The sequence below is a fragment of the Triturus cristatus genome, chromosome 4_2 (assembly GCF_964204655.1).
Source record: "Triturus cristatus chromosome 4_2, aTriCri1.1, whole genome shotgun sequence".
Lineage (NCBI taxonomy): Eukaryota > Metazoa > Chordata > Amphibia > Caudata > Salamandridae > Triturus > Triturus cristatus.
The window spans coordinates 563,608,307-563,630,871 of record NC_140586.1 but is presented as its reverse complement, the minus strand read 5'-3'; the positions used below and the strand labels follow the sequence as shown (position 1 = coordinate 563,630,871).

At 45.9% G+C, this 22,565-nt stretch overlaps 1 protein-coding gene across 2 annotated transcripts in view; it reads right to left on the bottom strand.

Annotated features, from left to right (window-relative positions):
- The window catches only part of FNBP1L (formin binding protein 1 like), a 535,360-nt gene that overhangs the window by 94,687 nt on the left and 418,108 nt on the right, over window positions 1-22,565 (bottom strand). For both annotated transcript variants that reach the window (XM_085602211.1, XM_085602212.1), the window contains exon 8: window positions 5,366-5,512. In XM_085602211.1, coding sequence (XP_085458337.1) covers window positions 5,366-5,512 — 147 coding nt within the window. The remainder of the gene's footprint in view (window positions 1-5,365; window positions 5,513-22,565) is intronic.

Below are 22,565 nucleotides of genomic sequence, written 5' to 3'. Positions count from 1 at the left end.
TTCCTCCTGCAACTTTCTCCTTTACAGACCACCACCTAACAATGCAACATTCGCAGGCACGTTTCTAGACTCAGTTTCAAACCTTATGAGGCTGCACTTCAACCTATGCATCCTTTGTGGCCTAAACATATGGTTTGACCAACCCAATATGCTGCATCGAAGAACTATAATCACTGGCCTAGACATGCTGAACCTACATCAGATCATCCACAAAAATCGCTGGACACATTTTTGAGGTCATTTTTGCAAATCCAAAACTACTTGCCCTTCAAAGGATTACTCCAGTCACATGGTCAGACCACCATGTGGTTGTCTTCCAAAACAAAACACCACAAATCAACATACTAAGGCCACCATACAAGCCTCCACTTTTCGACTGTGGAACAAACTCAATTTAGAATACTTAGAAACACAACTAACTTCCAACACAGATCTAGACACAATAAAGTCCGTTACAAAACTTAACGAGTGGCTCTGGGAAGCGTTTGATATTCTAATACCACTAAGAACAACAAAACAAGACAAAAGAAAACAGGCACCTTGGAGTATTGCAGAACTGAAAAAGATAAAACAACAAATTTCAAAGCTGCAACACACCTGTCCCAAAACAAATAATAAACAAGACAAACTTTACCTACACAAAGTTAAAATATACAAGTCAACAATCAAGAAATATAAAAAAAAGGGTACTAATCAGAGAGAATTCAAAATGCTAAATGTGCAAATAAAGATTTTTATAAACTTCACAGAATTTCGTAAACCTAAATGCACAGAAGGAACTCATCCATGAATCAAGAATTTAGTATCTATACGGCTCCTATTTAAAACAAAAGAAAAACAGCAGCACCAATCCATTTTCAACCCACCCCACCCCCCCAAGAGCAGACTATCCCAACCTCTGCATTCCTTCAAACAACTATAATAAAGTGAATTTATGGATCTCGCAGGCTTCCCTTCTGACCCATGTCTTCAAGAACATTCTTTTAACTACCTCTGCTACAACACCAGTAAGAAAAATAATCAATGACTCATTGACTGGAAGAATCTTTCCAGATGCCTTAAAAGATGCATACTAACGTATGCCCATCATTAAAGAAAACAAACCTGGACCCACATGACCCAGACAACTAGACAGATTACAAATGGACATTGCCTGGGCAAACTGATAAAAAGAGCAGCATTTGACCAAATGTCACAATTCATTGTAGACACCTCCATACTTTGATTTCCAAACAGGATTCTGTCCAGGAAGAGGCACAGAATCTGCCCTCATCGCCATCTGGATAATCTGAAAAACACAGTAGACCGCAACAGGGTCATTGCACTACTTCTCTTGGACCTCTCAGCTGCCTTCGACACAGTCGAACATGAAATTCTAATCCAAACACTCTACGAAGCCATTATAGAGAGGACTGCTCCCGACTATCACATTTTACCTTTAAAACAGGTCAAATGTCAGCCATACTCCCAATTTCTATCAAAACTGTACTTCACAAAAGCAGGGTTCCCTCAAGGCTCTATCATCTCACCCATGCTTTTTATCATTTACATGAAGTCATTACCAGCAACAATCAATGAATTTCAGCTCACATGCTATAACTATGCAGATGACACAAATACCTCTTAAACTGGAAAGCCCCAAAGACATTGAAAACTCAAATCTTCAGTTGCTCAGACCCGTTGATCAGTAGATGATATGGAACCACTCCAAATTGAATGCTTCCAAAACTGAAATGTTGGCGAGTGGAAAAATTATGACCCACTCTGCACCTGGCCTGATGATCTGGCATCACCTCCTAAAGTATCTAAGGAAGTAAGAAACCTTGGAATTACCATGGGGGTCCAAATTATTTATGAATGCCAAAGTGGACAAGTTAGCAAGATCAAGCTTCATTACCAAGAAAACTCTGCGATGCATCTTCCCACAGCTAGGATTTCCATACATGGAACAGGCTACTATCTCTCTTGTACTGTCTAAACTGGATTACGCCAATGGCCTCTACCACAAATCATCTTTATCAACTATGAAAAACTACAACAAATTCAGAACTCTGCTACCAGACTATTCCTACATGTAAAGCAACAAGCTCACATCTCCCCTGCCTTGAGGGCCCTACATTGGTTACCGGTTGCCAGAAGATCCGCATTCAAGCTGCTTTGCACCACTCGCAAAGTAATACATGGACCAGGACCACTTTTTCTAAGGAATGAAATCACCAAATACGTACAACAAAGGAACCTCCGCTCAAGACTGACATCTCGTCTCAAAACCCCAGCATACAAGAAAAAATCCATGGGTGGTACATCTTTCTATGTTCAAGTAGCCAAAGTATTGAATTCATTACCTCCAAACAAAAGAGTCACGGACAACAATCTTCTTATCTTGAGAAGACTACTCAAGCGCTGGCTCTTTCCTACATGACCACCAGATTCCTACACAAATGTACAGCATACGACTGATCAAGTAAAGATTTATCATTTGATTATGTGTTTGTATTTAGATATGTACATTTCTTTGTACACAATTGTTTAACACTTATGGTTATTAATATATATATTTATACATTACTTTATGCTTAACATGTATATAGGTCACTGCATAGTTTTCATATAAGTTATTTGATTAGATGCTTATTATTTATTTATCTATCACAATATGTAAATATCTCAGCAAGTGTATCTAATCAATAAGTGCTTCATAACTGAAATCTTGAAGAAAAAATAAAATTAAAATATATGTGTGTGTGCGCGTATATATATATATATATATATATATATATATACACCAAGAGAAATACGGGTCCTTCCGGGATCAGTCCCTTCGCCAGGTGATGCGTCGACCGGCAGAAACCCAAGCCGGTAAATAAGTATCAAAAAGTTTCTTCAAATGACGATGCACACTCAGGAGTCCATTGCATCCACAGGTATTTATTTCAAACAATCGCTACGCGTTTCGACACACCGAGTGTCTTGATCACACGATCTCATAAGAAGTTCATGACGTGTATATATTAACAAGCAACATAGAAAAGGCACTTCCTGTCAGGTATACACTCTCGCCACATTAATTGGCATCCATCTTGCACTAGTTTACATATAATGAAATACATCCCTGTTACTTAGGTTTGCAAGTCTATAGAACGACAGAAGATTGGTTTCGGCATTAATATATCATGTATTCCGTAATCATACATAATGTGGTCGTTTGAAAACTGGTGATGTTAAACATTGCAATATAACAAGATAATCATATATCAGTGCTATAAGGTTGGTTCGATTGCACAGTAAACAAATATGTGTGTTGTACTCGCGAACTGCAAGTGCAGAAAATTGCAAAGTAACCCATCAGCCGAAAACATCTATATATACACACATACAAATAAATAAACATTTACGCACACCAACACCTGAAAGTCTGAATTTCTAACCATCCTTATTTTCACATATGGAACTTTATGCAAAACAATTTTATACCTCTTTATTATTTTACTTTATAGATGTATACCCTTTCTACGTACTTATGTATCTATATATTGTATTACTTTATTCCTACTGTAGAAAGAAAAAAGAAAAAAAAACTTCAGCTCCCTCCAATGCACTCTCTGTCCCATCCCATACCTCTCTCAACATATCTTCTATATTCACTCCGACTCAACTCAAACTTCATTCTACTACTATGATCTCCCTAAGATCCTTTATTGAATCTTCCCTCCTCTATTCCTCCTTGACTCACCCCAAATCTCAGACCACTGCTATGAACTCCAATATAACCCTTTCTAAACTCTCCCCTCCTTGACCCACCCCAAACCTAATTTTACTATGATCTCCAAATTACCACTTCATAGACTCTTCCCTACTGTATCCCTCCTTGGACTCCCAAACCTCATTTTACTATGATCTTCCTAATAATCCTTTCTAGACACTTCCCTCCTCTATCCCTCCTTTGACTCACCCCTAACCTCATCTAACTAATATGATATCCCACATAACACTATCTAGACTCTTCCCTCCTATATCCCTCCTTTATCCTATTCAATCAAATTAACAGACTCACTGCTCAAATTAACAACTTATATTTCTGTATACTAATCCACCACTAATCCTTTGGGTTCCCGGAGTAGCGTGCTACTTGTCGAAAAGTGCTTCAGGGTTAGTAAGAGCTATATAATTACAATTACAGAAGGAGCGGTAGGTTTACTCAAGCTTTGGTTCTGTTGGGATACTGTTATGAGAAAAAGTAAATAGTTTGGGGACTGAATTAGCCGGGCTCCTGGACGCAAGGGTTTCTTAGGAACTCCACCACTGCCTCCACTCCAGGGCTTGGAAACATGGCCTTTGGAGAGAGTGAGTAGGGGCTGGGACACCAGAGTGAGCTGAGGTGCCAGGATATATAAATAGCAAATCCTTGGACCTTATCTTGAACAGCGGTACACAAAATACTGAGGGGCAGCTCTCTCCCCCAGTTACTGAAGAGACTGCCAAGATGGAGCTGAAGCTTTATATGCGGCACAGAGAAAATTAGCGAGCATGGATTTTTTTTAGGACAGCCCAACCACGAGAGTGGAGCGGCAGTCAGAGGGGGTTTACACCTACGAGGGAGATGAGGGGCCCTGGAGGACCGGCCCTGGTGGAACAGCTTACCTGGCCAGTGCCAAGGAGAGCAAATGGGGAGTCACCCCCAGAGAATGATAGTGGCCAGCACAGGGTGAATCTACAAAAACCCAAATTGGAAAAATAAATCAGATTGTTTCTGCCAACTGCAGGCACATTTCATACTATATGCTACTTGCCATCATGCCGCCTAAGGAGGTTAAAAAAGAAAACTTTGCCATGTAGTCCCTGGCTCGGGCAGGAGCATTTGGTTGTCTTCTTGAGCCAAGTGAAGATTGAGCCTCTCTCAAAGCAGGTCAATTGCTCCTATTAGGGGAATGGCGGGGAAAAGACTCTTCAAAATATGGATTATGGGGCAAAGGAAATGCGGTTGTGTATTTGAATAATTATCCTGTTGTGTTGTGTATCATAGTGCTTTTGTAATAAGGGAAACCAAATAACAAATGTACTGCAAATTACTGTTATTCGATATTCAACTATTAACTTCAAACACAATCATTGATTATTAAAGGTTCGGCTCTTAAATCATGCTACCAAACTAACTTCATATCAAGACTAATGCTGTCCATTATTTTTTTTAACATTTGTCATATAATGTCAAATAATTAACAATTTTCTACATTTCAGATTGGACTACAGTATATATTGTTTAAAAAAAAAAAAGACAAGGCAAATACTGTTACTAAAAATCACATTGTACAAAGTGTTTAGAAGGGAATAACGAATACCTAAACACACGAACAAATGCACTTACTCTACGGTCATCAACTGACTTTGCAGCATGTACCATTCCATCAAAACATTTTGAGACTATTGGGATAACCTTTCGGTCAGCATCAGCAAAACCTTTATAGCATTCACTCATCTTGATAGTTCGTCGCTCGTCCATTTCTTGAAGACGCTAAAAGGTAAAGAATGAATAATCACCAGCACTGGCTATGTATGACAATGTTTTATCATATCTTCAACAAATGTCAACAAATTTTTAGAGCGGTATGGGGTAAAACTATACAACTGCGGCATCACATTGTAACACTGGCTGAGGAGCATTGATCTAGGCCATCTCTCCTGAATTCAAGACCTGCATGAAGCCTTTGTCCATACCTTCGAGAACATACATAGCATCCTTCAATCTCACACCTTCTGTGTCTAGTAATCTAACTGCAAGAGGATGTTTAAAAGACAACCTCCTACTTATGCAGCATGAATCTTAGAAAGAGATTACAATTCAGTAAGGAGAGACTGAAAAGTTCATTTTTTCCTGGCAAAGTTTTTATTTAACTAAGTTTTCATAACAAAAGGCATCTGAGGAGTGCACAAAGTTAGGAGCAAGCGTGCTCAATGACAGTGAATTACCTTTTGAGTGGATAGAAATGAAACCGTTCCATGGTGGGTTTGGTGCTTTAAACCTTTGACAGATTTTCCAAAACATATGCAAGTTAGTGCCAGCCAGGTCAGAATTCCACTAATTTCCATTAAAGAAGGGAAAATAAACTAGTTTAGGTTGTAATATTGTGTGTTAATGGTTATCAAAATACTGTAAAAGGATTGAAACTGTCCTGTTGGCACTACATGCTGATGTAACATGATTATAAAGGAAATTGTAAAACTTGTTGCAATCCATTTAATTGCAAACCTAATAAAAACTAATCTAACCAAGAAGGGACTCTAACCAAGAAGGGAAAAGAGTATAATGGCAACAGTTAAAAAATATGAAATATTGTCAGTTTGTTCTCCAAATTTGTCAAAATATCCAAGTGAATGTTTCTCTAATGATAAGCATTTCTCTTTCCACTCCTTTGCTTTGCTTATAAACGTTGACATTTACAGAGCACATATGCAGGGGAGGCTGTTCCTAATCAATTCCATTTTTAGGTCTCGCTGAGCCCAGCGCATGCGCTGGCTCGGAGAGACATTTTGTAAGGGACTTTTCAAAGTGCTACCGCTGGCATAGAGCTACAGTGCACAAGGCGTACATGCGCGCAAAGCAGCCATATGGCTTTACATCGCCGCCATGCGCTAGGCCAGCCAGCAGCACTAGCGCGTCATCGTGATCACTTTCGCTTTCACAGCGATCGTGATCGCGATGACTTTCGTGGCCAATGCTTGTTTTCCTTAACTTTGGGTATAATCGCAGCAACCGCGCTTTACTTTCAACATTAAAAGCAAAGCGCGGGTGCCGCGATTATACCCAAAGTTAAGAAATATAATAAACATCTATTTCTTTACTTTTGGTATAATCGCAGCACCCGCGCTTTACTTTTAACATTATAAGTAAAGCGCGGGTGCCGCGATTATACCAAAAGTAAAGAAATAGAAAAAACATCTATTTCTTTACTTTTGATATAATCGTGTCACCCGCGCTTAACTTATAATGTTAAAAGTAAAGCGCGGGTGCCGCGGCTGCCTGGCGAGCGCTTGTTTCTCCTGGACCTTCATACTCGCTTCCTGGGAGTCTTTTCTCTCGCACTTTTCTCTCATTCTCTTTTGTGCCCCCCTTCGGCGCTTAGGATGAGCTTTAAAGAACAAGTTACTTACCTTCGGTAACGATGTATCTGTAAGACACATTAGTTAGTTAGATTCCTCACCTTAGAATATCCCCAGGCGTCAGGCTGGATTCGGAAAGATTTTTGTAGCAATACCCCTTGCGCGTCGCTAGGTGTCGTCTGCTGCTCCACGTCCGTCGTTGGCGTCGTGCGCCGGAATGACGGAGTACTTAGACGCCGCCCTCGCGCGCTTACGTCAGTTCTTGTACATAGCTTTCCGCGCCAGGGACGCTGAGCCATGCAAGAAACCGACACTGGTGCCAAAAAACTAGGGCCCTGAAACCTTAACCCTAGATGTCGGTTCGCAGAACGGGGAGGCTGGGTGGGTCGGTGAGGAATCTAACTAACTAATGTGTCTTACAGATACATCGTTACCGAAGGTAAGTAACTTGTTCATCTGAAAGAAACACGTTAGTTAGATTCCTCACCTTAGAATAGATACCCCAGCAATACCAACCACGGTGGTGGGTCTGCGAACCAAGATCACACCAGAAAGTCCTGGAGAACAGAACGGCCAAAGTGGCCATCCCTCCGGGCTTGGCTGTCCAGGCAGTAATGTCTCGCAAACGTGTGCAGCGAAGCCCACGTCGCCGCCTGACAGATGTCCTGCAAGGGGACTCCTCGTCCCAGTGCAGTCGTGGCCGCCGTGGCCCGAGTAGAATGGGCCCGTAGCCCAACAGGAGGAACCTTTTTCGCCAAAGAATAGCAGGTCTTAATACACAACACAACCCATCGAGAGATGGTCCGCTTGTGTACAGTTTTACCCTTCTTAGCCCCAACGTATCCAACAAAAAGTTGGTCGTCCACCCGGAACTGTCTTGTGCGGTCCAAATAAAAGGATAGCGCACGTTTTGGGTCCAGACGGCGGAGCCTCTCTTCATCTTTTGAAGGATGCGGAAAGAAGGTGGGCAGCGTGACAGATTGCCCGATGTGAAAGGAAGGGAGTCACGACTTTAAGCAGGAAAGAAGGACGTGTCCGGAGGACAACTTTTCCAGATGAACTGAAAGGAAGGGAGGCTTGGATGACAAAGCCTGGAGCTCACCCACCCGCCTAGCGGAGGTGATTGCTACCAAGAAAGCAGTTTTCAAAGTCAAAAGACGGATGGGACAGTTATGAAGGGGCTCAAAGGGAGCGCACATCAGAAAAGTGAGAACAAGGTTCAAGTCCCACTGAGGCATTACGAAAGGAACAGGAGGGTACATATGAGTAATGCCCTTGAGAAAGCGTGAAACAACAGGGGACTTGAAAAGAGAAGGCTGATCAGGAAGCCGAAGGAAGGCAGAGATAGCAGCAAGATAACCTTTCAAGGTGCCCAGAGCAGAGCCCTGCTGGGCCAAAAAAAGAAGAAAGAGGAGAACCTCAGAAAGAGGGGCAGAAAGGGGTTCCACAGCCTTTGCTGTGCACCATGCCACAAATTTGTTCCACCGGCAGGCGTATACCGTCTTTGTGGAGGGACGCCTGGCTGCCAGAATGACATCACAGACTTCAGGAGGCAAGTCAAATGGCATCAACTGCCGCCGCTCAATCTCCACGCATGTAGGTGGAGGCTGGACAGGTTCGGGTGGAGGACTGTCCCCCGCTGCTGCGACAGAAGATCCTCCTGAAGAGGCAGTCGTATCGGGGGATCGATGGACATACTGAGTAGCTCGGGATACCAGTACCTTCGTGCCCAATCCGGAGCCACCAAGATGACTTGGGCCCGGTCGCGCCTGATCTTCTTCAGCACTCTGGGCAGAAGTGGTAAAGGCGGAAAGGCGTACAACAGACCGCAACTCCACTCGCGACGAAAAGCGTCTCTGAGCGAGTGCCGCCTTGGAAACTCCAACGCGCAGAACTGCTGACATTGCGCGTTCTCTTCGGTGGTGAATAGATCTAACCAAGGATCTCCCCACTGCAGAAAGAGACCTTGCGCCACGTCCGAGTTCAGACGCCATTCGTGATCCATCATGCACCGGCGGCTGAGTTTGTCCGCTCTGGCGTTCAGAGAGCCCGCCAGATGTTGAACCACTAGGGTAATGCCCTGGTGTTCCAGCCATGTCCATAGGCGCAGGGCCTCCTGACAAAGGGTCCACGACCCCACCCCACCCTGTTTGATGCAATACCACATGGCGGTGGTGTTGTCTGTAAACACCTGCACGACACTTCCCCGGACAGAGGGAAGGAAGGCTTTCAGTGCAAGTCGGATCGCCCTCAGCTCCAAAAGATTGATATGGAGCAGAGTCTCCGCCGGAGACCAGAGTCTTCTGATCTCCGCCTCTCCCATATGGCCCCCCCATCCCAGGAGGGACGCATCCGTCACTACCACGTGCTCCGGTTGGGGAAGGGAGAGGGATCTGCCGCTGACCCAATCGCGATTCGTGAGCCACCACTGCAGCTGTTTCGCAGTGCACTCCGAGATCAAGACGTGGTCGGACAGGTTGCCTCGATGCTGGGCCCACTGAAACTTCAGCTCCCACTGCAGAGCCCGCATCCGCCATCTGGCGTGAGGTACTAACAGGATGCAGGAGGCCATCAGCCCCAGAAGCCGCAGCACCAACCTGACCGAAATCCAGGACAGAGGCCGGAAGATGGGAATCAGGGCTCGAATGTCCAGGACCCGCTGTTCCGGCGGATAGACCCGGAACTGCGCCGAATCGAGAACTGCCCCTATGAAAAGGAGCTTTTGGGAGGGACTCAGGTGCGACTTCGGCACATTGATGGAGAACCCCAGCGAATGCAGGAGGTCTGCCATAGTCTGGAGGTGGGAGACGACTTGCTGGGGCGAGCCCGCCTTCAACAGCCAGTCGTCGAGATAGGGAAAGACTGGGACCCCTGATCTGCGCAGATGAGCTGCGACCACCGCCATCACACGTGAACACCCGAGGGGCACTGGTGAGGCCGAAGGGGAGCACGGTGAACTGAAAGTGCTCCTGATCCACCGTGAACCGCAGGTAACGCCGGTGGGCCGGCAGGACGGGGATGTGGAAGTAAGCGTCCTGCAAGTCCAACGCTACCATCCAGTCTCCAGGGTCTAGGGCAGCAAGAACCTGAGCCAAAGTGAGCATCTTGAACCGTTCCTTCCGGAGTAAGGCGTTCACGCTTCTGAGATCCAAGATCGGGCGTAGGCCCCCTTTGCCCTTCTTGGGAACCAGAAAGTAGTGGGAATAGCAACCACGACCAATTCTGGACCAGGAACGCGCTCAACGGCCTCTTTTGCCAAGAGGGCCGAAACCTCCTCCTGGAGAAGATGCAAATGATCCCCCGACATACGGTGGTTCTGCGGTGGCATGGCTGGAGGGGTCGTCTTGAAGGGGAGGGAGTAGCCCCTTCGGACGATTTGCAGCACCCACCTGTCCGAAGTGATGGAGCGCCAGTGGAGCAGGTGATGGCGAACTCTGCCCCCCACTGGCGTTGATGGGCCTGAAAAGCTCGGACTAGGAGGGCTTTGAGGCGGATGCTGCCGGGGTGGATGTAGACTGACCGGCATGTTGTCCTCCAGAACCGCCTCGGCGGAAACCACCTCAGCGACCGCGTGCAGGTTGGTTCTGCTGCCGGTGGCTGGGCGGACGTGAGGAGGCGCCCCTTCCTTGGCCACGAAAGGGGCGAAAAGCGGAAGTTTGCGGCCGCGGGCCGAAAGACCCAAGGACTTGGCCGTGGCCTGGGAGTCCTTGAACCGTGCCAGCGCACTGTCTGCCTTCTCGCCAAAAAGGCGAGTGCCATCGAAGGGCATGTCCATGAGGGAGCTTTGGACATCCCCTGAAAACGACGTGGACCTCAGCCAGGCGCCACCGTGGTGGAAATTGCCCGACCCAGCTAGTCCGTGGTGTCAAGTCCACATCTAATGGCGTGCCGCGCTGCATCTCGCCCGTTAGCAAGTGCTTGCATGAATCGCTCCCGGGCCTCCTCCGGGCACAAGGGCAGCATGTCCTCCACCGCATCCCACAGCGAGTGGGAGTAACAGTCCAACAGGCAAGCGGTATTTAAAGACTGCAGTCCCAAACTCAGGGACGAGAACAGTTTCTTGCCAAACTGCTCCAACCTCTTGGGTTCCCTATCCGGAGGAGTGGACGGGAAGGAGTGGACGGGAAGGAGGATTGGGAGGTTGAGGCCTGGATAACCAGGCTCTCGGGGGTGGGGTGGTGGGAGAGGAATGCGGGGTCGCCCGGAGCAGGGTGGTGGCGCCGGGCAACGTTCCTGTCCACAGGAGGGACTGTGGAGGGCTTGGACCAAGTGCCCTGGAGAACGTCAATGAGGGCCTCATTAAACTGCAGCAGAGGCTCAGTGGAGCTTGCTGTCGGTTGAAGGACCTCGGTGAGGACGTTAGTCCTCACAGCCACAGCAGGCAACTCGAGCCCTAGTGCTTCGGCCACCTTGCGCAGCACCACAGAAAAGGCTGCACCTTCCTCCGAGGCCACAGTCGGAGGAGAGATGAATCCAGCGTCTGGAGAGGTATCCAAACCGCTGGCGTCCCCCAATTCCTCTGCCAAGTCCTGAGACAATTGGGCCTGTTCGGCCAGAGGGTCCTGAGACCCCTCCCAGTCGCCCTCATCATCCGATTCCTGGTAGACCGGAGGAATGATCGGAGCCGGACGGTGGATGAAGTGGGCACCCATCGGCGCCGGTAACGGCGTCGGACGGCGCCGTACCGGCGTGGGGACCTGAATAGGGCTAAACTGAGGCTCGACGCCGTGCGGGGCAGCCGTCGGGGGCGGAACCGGTGTCGGCGCCGGCAGAGGAGGCGTCGTGAGGTCAACCGGCGCCGGCAGAGATCCAGGCCTGGATCCCTCGGGGACCTGCGGCGTCTGGGCCCTCGATGGCGCCGGAGCTGCCGGCACGCGAGGTCGCCCAGTCAACCGTGCGGGGCACGAAGGCGCGCCGGCAGGCATCGACGGCGGAGCCAGATTCCTCATGGCCGAGAGGAAGGCACTGACCTCCGCCGGAGTCGCGTCAGTCCCAGGGACCGGAGGGTATGGGGATGAGCGCGGCTCCTGCGGCTCCGACGGAGCCGCGGGGGTGAAACCACCGGACCCTCGGCCGGGTCGCGCGACCGGCGAGGGGAGTCCGAAGAGCGAGGATGCCGCTTGGACTTCTTAGAGTGTTAGGAGTGACGGGACCCGAAGATCCCGACGAGCGATGTCGATGGCTGCGGCTCTGCGAACGGTCCTTGGACCTCCTCCTGGACCGGGACCGAGAGCGACGCCGAGCTGAGTGTCGAAGCTCGAGTAACTTACGGGACCGCTCCCGCCTAGCCTTCGACGTCAAGGCCTGACAGTCAGGGCACGACTCCGCGTCATGGTCGGCCCCCAGGCATTACAGGCACCGGCGATGGTGATCCGTTACCGACATCAGTCGGTGACAGGCGTCACAATGCTTGAATCCAGGCATCCTACCGGCACCAGAGTCGAGTAACCAAAAGAGATCAAAAAGTTAGTCAAAAAGTGACTAGGGGTAAGCTCTTCCCGGATCGGCGCTTACTGGCGCGGAAAAAAGAAGAACTGACGTCAGCGCGCGAGGGCGGCATCCAAGTACTCCGACGACGTCATTCCGGCGCACGACGCCAACGACGGACGCGGATCCGCAGACGATGCCTAGCGACGCGCAAGGGGTATTGCTACAAAAATCTTTCCGGATCCAGCCTGACGCCTGGGGATATTCTAAGATGAGGAATCTAACTAACGTGTTTCTTTCAGATCTGCGAAATAATTCCATACAAGCAAAAATCATGCAGCATCATGACATGAAAGAAATCCGCGCATAAATCTGCTAGATGGGGGTGTGTGGCAGCCTGGCAGGGAATTACCGACCCGCCTTACCTGAGTTCTCTGTTTTCTCAAAGACCGACATCCCTGCATTCCCCACTCCGGCTCTTCTGCTCACTGCCCGCTGCCCCCCTACACCGGGTCACGGTGTCCTCCCTCGCACCAGCCGTGCAGGGACCGAGAGCGGACAGCACTTCTCTCACTGGTAACCAGTTTGACCCAGCGGGATCCCAGCTGTGGCTCTTCAAGGACCGCTCATCCGAGCACTGCCCTGGTGCTGTCAGATCTGCCCCTCCCGCGGGCTGCCGTCACGCCCCCTCCCTTGATATGCTCCTTTCTCTTTCCCGCCCCAGCCGGTTTCATCGCCCCTACTTCTCGCTCGCTTTTCAATTTGTAGTTTCGCCTCAATTTCACATTTTCTTTCTGCAATTCCTACCACCCCTTTAATGAACGATTCTCCTGCACCTCTACCGCTTCCTCTCTCCCTCCCTTCACGCTGCCTCCTATCCCCTTACTAACCCCCTTTCTTCACCCCATCTCATTCTCTTCCTCCAGGTCCCTACCTTGTACTGTCTATCCTCCTGTCTCCCATTCCCGACCTTTACTGTCTTCACCCCCCCCCCCCCGCTTTAAACAGAGCATCCATGGGGCGTGCATGGCACTTCCTATATCACTTATTATCCTTTGTCTGCCCTTACTAACAGCCCACCACATTTTTTTTTTGTGCACTTTTTTATAGTGTGAACTCGACCCGAAGTTTTCAGAGCGCTTGATATGAGCACTAGTTGAAATACAGACGGACACATTAATTTTATCATTTTTATGCGCAGGGAGATTATTAAGGGATTGCCCAGAATCTCAGGATGTTTGAGCCTCCCGCCAGACTCGAACCTGGCTCCCCAGCTTCAAAGTCGGCCGCTCTGGCCTAACAGACCTCCTCTGCCCGTGAACTCCCCTGAGTCCTAGCCCCAACACACCTGCTCTGTCCCTAAAGCCCGTGTCATAAGGGTGACCCCAACAACTTGTCCTCTCTTAGTCAGCAGTGAAAGGCGCGCAAAGACGCATACTTCACTTTTCCAGTTATCTGTATGGTCATTAAAATTTCGCCGTACAGCTTACTTGCGAGAACGATAGTTAGGTCCGAGCGCAGTGTGTAATAAACGTGTTGTCCAAGAGATGACGTTGCAACCACAAGACATCGAAAACTGTGCGTGAAGTCGAGTGACGGTCGTGCTGGCCTGGATGCGGCAGTAATCACGGAGTGGCCTCAAGTGGCCTCGGATTGTCTTTTTGCAAATTGGACGAGGCTGTAATCACCGAGTACGCTGAAGAAAAGCTGCTCCCATAATTGGTTTCGGACCAGATATCTTGTGATGCATGTTTGGCTGCAGTTTAACTTAATTATGGGAGGCCTAGATAGAGACGAGCCCAGATAAGACCGTCCAGCAGTTAGATCCCAGCCGGCAGCAGAGCTGGGCCCAGCCGCAAACAAGTCTGCGCGTTTCCTATCCAGAGCCAACAGGTCTATAGGTTACACCGCTCCTCAATACATGTAGTGCTCAATTTGCACAGTGGTGGGCCTTGGCTCTCATCATGGGGGAGCAGAACTTATTTTTCAGCATAGGCTTTTGTTTAACCCAGAACAAGAGAGAGAAAAGCAGAAAGGGAGAATTAAGGAGGAAGGCAAACATAGGAACATTGATGCTGGAACAGATTTCAAAGTGGGGGTGCTGCCATCGGTGTTATGTCACTGAATTCATAGGGATTGTGAAAATCCAAGCTTGGCCCAAAGAACAAGTGAGAGGATGTGGTCTGACAGCTAGATTGCCGACTTTGGAGCTGGGAAACCAAGGTTCTGAGCCTCGGGGAGACGTCCACATCCTGTGATTCTGGGCAAATCACTTAATCTCCCCGTGCCTACCAAAACAAGCATTGGCATAGCCAATAGGTCTCGACTTTGGGACCTTATAAGTGTCTAGCCATGCAACAGTTAATGTTGCAGTAAGGATATTGTGCTGCATAACTAATTACTTATAAGGTCCCACAGGCGAGACCTATTGGCTATGCCAATGCTTGTTTACAGTGGTGTAAGGGCTTAACCTAAGAAAGTTCCTCACAGCCAAAGAGAAGTTCAAGAGCACCAGCATTTAGATCTGATGGGCCTTCTGGCCTATTGGAAGCTCAGAAGACATCACATCTGGTGGTGACCGTTGCGGTCTGCTGCATATATGTTTTACCTGAACTGTAGTAGGTTCAGAATTCTCAGAATATTTGAGATTGCTAGTATTACTATCCACAACACAAAACTGACAAATGTTAACACCCAATATAAAGCACAAGGGTATTTTTAAATACCACTTTCCAAAAATCTAATACTTTTCTTACTTTGCACAGAGTTGACTTTGTTGGGGAATGACACCACTATATGAATTTTAAAATAAACGCAGAATATATACAAATAACACTATGTCAGCCTCTTTCAATGCCTGCTCAGCTTATTCTGTCCATAGTCCAAGTAATCTGCATAGATCACACACAATTTACCACCAACTGTAAAAGAGCCCACAAAGCACCGAGCATAGTTCACCTAAATCAAGCTACAAACTCGTGAGTCGGATCCTCAAATGTATACACACATACAAGTCACTAGTTAATTCCCAGGCAATGCCAATGCTGGCCGACCAGCAATGAAAAAACTAAATTACAAAGATCACAACTGGAAATGAGAAGGCCATTAATAACATTGGCATGGCCAATAAGCTCTCACCTTTTGGACCTTGTAAGTGTTGAGCCTTCAGCTCACATTAAATGTGGATTCCCACTGAGGAAAGGAAGTAAACAAGATTTGCAAATGTTTTATGGTTTATTTTGGTACAACAGTTTAATGCAGAACCCCTTCCGTATAAACGGGTATGTGTTAGGTGGGTTTCCTGTAAAAACACAAATAGTCACAAAATACTGATGGGATCCTAATGATCTCGGGTAATTTCACTATATATATATATATATATATATATATATATATATATATATATATATATATATATATATATAAAAATGAATTTATATCCGGACTAGTGGGATTAATTTAATGTGCAATATAGCTTTAACTTAATATTTATTGCAAAAAGATACATTTGGCATGAAATTCACATTTCTAAGCCTGTCTTATTTGGAATCAGCCGCAATGCTTTTAAAAAAAAAGTCTCTGATCAATTAGAAGGACCCCAAATTAGCTATTGTAGCAAAACATGGTACAATTTCAGAATGAGTTTGCAACCTATGAATATTTTGCAACCATCTTAAGCGCTCCGAAATACCGGTTAGGCTACAAGGCTAAACAAACCTTCGAAATAAATACATTTACCAAAATAGACCACTGCGTGACCTAGTGAGCGTTGGTTGCTGGAGAATAAATAGGCTCTCAGAATATGGACTCGGTAACTGTCCCAGGCCTCTAAATTCCTAGGAAACATGACAGAGGAATCTGAAATGAACACTTTCTGTGCATTTTTCAAATAAATGCATACGTTCCTCAAAAATTCCACACCATGCACAGACCTTAAACATTTATCGCATTTGCTGCAAATATTCTGTGTGGTGCATATCACATGTGGAATATCTGACAATGGATGTTTTCCATGATATACACCTGGAAATGTAGTTCTTTTTTTAATCAAGAACAAAGAATGAGGCGGTTGTATTCATGTGACGGAAACCTGTCATTCAGTGGAGAATAAATAAAGAATGGAACAGAGCAAGCACCAGACTTGAAGATTGAGAAGTGCGCGCAAACATATTTCTCTCCACGAGGGAGTAAACTGACCAAAGAAAAATAGACTGCAGCTGCTCCATCAGACGCCTCAGAGTCAGATAAAATTGGGCAACGAAACTCAAACCACACACTCCCCAAAAATATTCACATGAGAAAGAAAGCTGTGTCGCCCATAGTGTGTGTGGAAGAACTTTGACTGTATTGAAGGGAGCTTGAAGTTTTCAAAGTAAATGATTGTATGGGAGGAGGTAGCGGGACGGCTGAAGCAAGTAAGTGGAAGGGGGTTGAGGGATGGGGGAAATGCTCTCACTTTGAAGTCAGGGAAAGTAAATAAAAGCAGCCCTCGAAAACAGCATCTAATATTCTTTGTGAGGGGATAAGAAGAATTACAGCCCTGTTTAAAAAACAGAGCCACTGAAAACATCAAGCACTCCTGTGAAACGCTCTTAGATAAAAGGAAAAGTAGTCCCTAAACCGATGCAAAATTGGAACAAGTGGAAGGCTACAAGTAATGGGGTACTGCTCTGTGGGAGTAAACAACCAACGAAAAGGAGGGACAAACAGGAAAGATTAACCACTTGGAAGCAAGAATTTTCAAAGGACACTGAAAGAAACAAATGGAAAGCAATCGGCAGGCTGTAAGCCCACAAAGTATATACAACGTGTCTCTAAGAGACAATGCAAGCGCTGTCCAGGCTCAACCTAAAAAACTGTGACAGAGAGAGACTTTCACAAGGGCATCTGGGAAGCCTTATTCTCTTTTGCTTGAATAGCAAACTTTCCAAAAGCCCTGGTATAAGTGAGCATTTTTGCACTAACACTTTTCTATCTTCCCCGTACAATATTGCTGTCCTCAGGTGTAGTCCGGTATACTGCCCTTCGGGATTTAACATATTTTGGCCTACAACAATGCTTTAACAATTGATAAACTTTCAAAGAAAAATATTTTAGCCAAAAACAGGGCAATACACCTGTAGTGTCTTGTGGGTTAGAGATGATGGAACACTTTTGATCCCTGATTGACTCCGTAGAACAGTGACGTAAGTGCTTGGGTGTGGGTGATCGAATTCATGTTGTAGAATGTTCAGATCATGTTTACACGCTGAAGAATAACGACATATAATACCAAGCTCCGCGTGTGGCATGATCCTCTGCATGTACACGGGCTGGGGAAGAAACTGCAACACCTACTGGAAGGAGTTGCTCAAAAGCTTGATACTTGAATGAGATGAGCATAGAAAGAGTTTAGAAACCCTTTTTGTTATATCGGCATCATGATAATCTGAAAGAGTGGGCACATCAGGAACAAATAAAGTAGCAGGGCCCATGCTTGTAAAGAAGAAAGAGTTGAAGGTTGGTCAAACCACTGAAAACTCTCTATAAAGCAAAAATCATAGCACTCTACATATACGGATTAGATTGCAACAGAAGATACAGAGGACACAAAGGTGGGACTGAGGCAAACTGAAAAATAAGTCAACAGTCTCAGGCTTCATGAATAAAGTAAAAATCCATGAAAATGGCAGGGAATCGAAGGGATAAAAAATTGCTTGAAGCAGTTAACCCAATAGCAATAGAGAAACCAGAAGTATCACAATACAGGATTCCGATGACTAGTATCCCTCGTATATATTCAGGAATAGTATTCACAGTGCATTCATGTTGTGATGCGTGGATTATAGGACACAGGTGTTGAGCAGAGCTCTGGAATGCTATCGAAAAAAAAACTGTGGTAGCCATGTGAGAAATGCTGCATTCTGAATACATGATTATGTTACCTTCCACAATTCCACCTGCATAGTCAGAGCCGCCAGGGACCAAGGTGGTGCTCTCTTGCCACAACTGTGGACCAAAGAGAGGGCAGAAGTAAGAGCATCATGTAACCACCCTAGTCATTCCTGAAACACGCAGAGGAAGCAGCCGAGGCAGGCACTAGGCTTCAAAATGAAGCTCTGGAATTCCTGGTTTTCTGATGAAGACAAAATGTTCAAAGAAGCTTTGAATCCCCACAAAGATTTTACAAAGAGATCGAAAAATAATGGAAAGGTGTCGATTATTTTTTCCAAGTTGGCAAAGAGAAACTATCACAATCTACATCGGTTGGATTCACAGACTGGATATACAAAGCGTGAAACTTCTTTTTTATCAATTAACAGATGAAAGTCCTGAAGTCAGAGTCTCAAATTAACAGTGCATTTTTAAAGCACCAAACAGATTATACTCACACATTGTACTGTGGCTAACACAAAGCAGTGTCAATGCCCCAGACAAAGTAATAGCCTAAAGAGGACTTCATTCATGGAATTACCTTCGTATAATAAAAGATAGTATCTAATAGAACAGTTTGCCACTAGATTTCTGTTTGAAGGTCAGCTGAAACTCAGACATGATGCATCAATGGCAGTCTGGTAATTAGCATATGCATTTTAAAGTACAGCTTCTGAAAAAAGTGTAAGAGAACGTATAACTTGTTGAACTTTGCAAACTAAATATTTTCGAAAGGGCATAAGAGAATTGAAGACTGGCCGAATGTCGTCAAAAAGGGCGGACTGATTTAATACCAACTAAGATTGATTGGGTTCGGAAAATGAGACGGGTTAAAAGTAGTGAACGAATTTATGCTTCGCGGATAGGAGGACTGAAGCAATTTGAGAAGATCTGGCAATGGTATTTTGATTCTGATTCTTAAGTCAGTATTTTATTGTTTGTATTTGTTTTTTTGTGTGGATGTTTTATGATCTATTAATGTCACCCTTTTTTTTTTTTACCCCTTCGGATGTCATGGACTCTAAAGGATGTATATTTGTATTTAATACTATTTGATATTGGTTTTCAATAAAAAAAATGTAAACATTTTTTTTTAAAAAAAAGGTGTCTGTCTCCTGTTCACACAACTCTAACAGGGTCAAGCAAATAACAGCCGCAATCTGAAAAAAGAGTTCAGTATTCATAGGAAACTTTTCATGGAGTGGAGACTTTCCACTAAAATATATTTTTGTGTAAAGAGAAGAAACAGTCACTGCCTGAAGCTAATCTGCTGTGAGCAGCAGACCTCTGCGAGGAGGATCATGCCAGACCCGGGTCCACAGGAAGAAAGCTGGCAAGGAGGCAGAGAAACAAAGCAATTAGTATCACTGCAAGAAGACTTGGAGTACATTCAAGAAATGGTTAGGTAAGTTAGACACTGACTAAGACAGCAGGGAATGAGCAAGAGCAGGACGTCTGCTCACTGAAGGTCGCAGAGAAGGTACATCTAATGAGTGAGAGGTAGCCCATGGAATCCAGAGGACAGTTGTCAAGACAAAGGCTTTTCAGATGAGAAACAGATGGCCAGCATGAGATGTGTAATGTTTTCATGGATTCCAACGCCCCATGTGTTTCACTGTATGGATCCCACTTACACAACGAAGGAAAGCCTTCACCGTCATTGTGTAAACAAATATTTTATTTGGAAAAGTGACAAATCGTTATTCATGCTAGCTGTTGGACTTCATGCATTTGATTCACCAGATGTTGCTGTTCGTTCAAGTGTAGATGCAGACCATGCAGGAGAAGTTGCAGCACGGATGTGGGATCTGTTAAGGTTAGAGTTAACCCTCAACACTGCCTGTTTTATAGGAAATGTGTAACATGTGGCGCAAAAGCCAATAACTTTGAACTAACACTATTCAGTTTGCAAAGGAGCTGTGGTTGAGGGCTGTTATGATGCTGTGGCTTTGGAAGTCAAATGTTACTCATCTATAGCGATCAGTTTGTTGTGTTGTAAGTTGATACACTGTGCACTCTCTGGCAATCAAGCGGTAGGTACAGAAAAGTACAACTTGTTTTTCTCACAAACTTTGTTTCAGCTTCAGGCATGATTCTAATGACTCATCCCCATGTCATTCTGAAGCGCAAAATGCAGTGAGACTGACCGCAACTCAGAGTGGATATTTCCACACTGCGCCATAGGGCTATATTCCCATTAAACATGCATGAAGTGTGTCTTCCTTTATTGCATTGTTCTCATAAGAAGGAGGTCCCTATGTCAGAGGACAACCTGTCACTCTACTAAAGTGTGGCAATAATCTTTACTAGGACCAAGTGTTTGAAGGAGATTCGTGCTTTTCCTGGAGGTGACTTAGTTTATCTCTCAACAGGCAGAGTGCCTGTTACTGCCTTCCCGAGACTGTGGAACTCAGCTCAAGGCTGCTGGGATGCTGGCTGATGAAATGGGCCGGTCAGTGGAAGAACGTGTGATGGGGGAACTGGAACGTGGAGTGAGCAGGAAGAGAAGAAGAGTGTGGAGTGGATGAAAACCATAGGAGCAGAATCCGAGACAGATAGGAAAGCAACATCAGAATAGCAGCAGAGGAGAGGATTACTAGAAGACCTCTGGAGGAGAAGCAAGAGCAGAAGGAGTGGAGAGCGAGGGAGAATGGCACACTGACACCCGATTCCTTAAACTGAAATGGCATTGTTCACAGTGGGCTTTAAGAGCTGCACTACCACTCACCTATTGGAGCAGTCCTGGGAGGGACCATGGCTGAAAGAAAGTAGGGACTCATTGCCAGGCTGGTCACTGTGATGGGGCTGTGAGAATAGAAGGTGAGAGAACGGGGAACCCCCTCACTATTCAACCCAAACACTATACCACAGTCGAATGCACACTTAGCGCATGGGACAAATTAAAGTGAAGAACTGGAGTGGGTCTTATATAACTCCCCACCTACCACTTAGCCATCACCCACTGTTACCTGCCACACATAAAAAAGCTACTGCAGATACACATGCATGACAAAGGACTGGGATGCTGGGGTGACATGTTCAGACAGGCTCCTCCCTGACATTGAAGGACTACCAGGGGGACACCTCTAGTACCAGATTGGAGGTGTTCACATACTACTGAATTTGAGCGGTTCCAGGAGTACAATCCCAGGCTTCCCCAAGGACCCCCCCCCCGCCCCCGACTCTCGCAGCTTTGAAGGGCTTGCTTGAGGCCCAGCACATGAGGTGCCTGATTACTACGCTTTATCACAAAGCACAAGACGAGGCCACACTTCAGCCCTTGATAGCGAAAAAGAAATGGGAAGAGGGACTTCGCAGTGAACTCCCTAATAAAGTCTGGAACTACTGCTGCACGCAAACAGGGCAAGCATCGTCCAGCAGTAGGTTTCACCTCATACATTATAAATACCTACAACAAGCCTACTACACCCCAAGCAATTAAATCGATACGGCCTGCAACCGTATGATCACTGTTGGAGGTGTGGAGGGCAGGGTGCTGGATTCCTTCATCTGGCCTGGACCTGCCCCTCAATACATGAGAACCAGAATTAGATATTTACTGTCCTGTCCAATAAGATTGGCTGTGCAATTGCAATGGACCCATGTGGGGGTCTCCTGGAATATGTAAAAGAAGTGGAGCCTGGAGTGGTAGAATAGCCTCACCATATCCTACTTGAATGCAACGTACAATCCCTATTGCCAGGTCCGATACTGTTGGGACAAAACCAACAATTAGCTGGATTGTTGGGCAAATCAGTTTTGTGCAATTATTGTATCTCTTCTTACGTCGAGTATATGTAACGAATGATCCCCTCTCGACTGCTTATTACTGAAGGAAGGTAACAACTGTCTGAATAACATGGAAAAATAAACAAAAGTAAAAGAAAAAAGTGTGCATGTAAGTTAATCCATATTTTTCAATTTTAATACGTATTGACTGACATCCTGAACTGAAGGGATATAATGGCAAGCTAAACATTTCCACTTTGCAGCATAGCAGGCATGTGCTGTAGGATGGTGTGCCTCTTTTAGCACTGTCATGAGTTCTTGGGAGATGTTCAAATAACCAAACTATTTCAGGACATATCATTAAATATCCAGGGCATGCTCCCTCTTTGTTGGCTGAG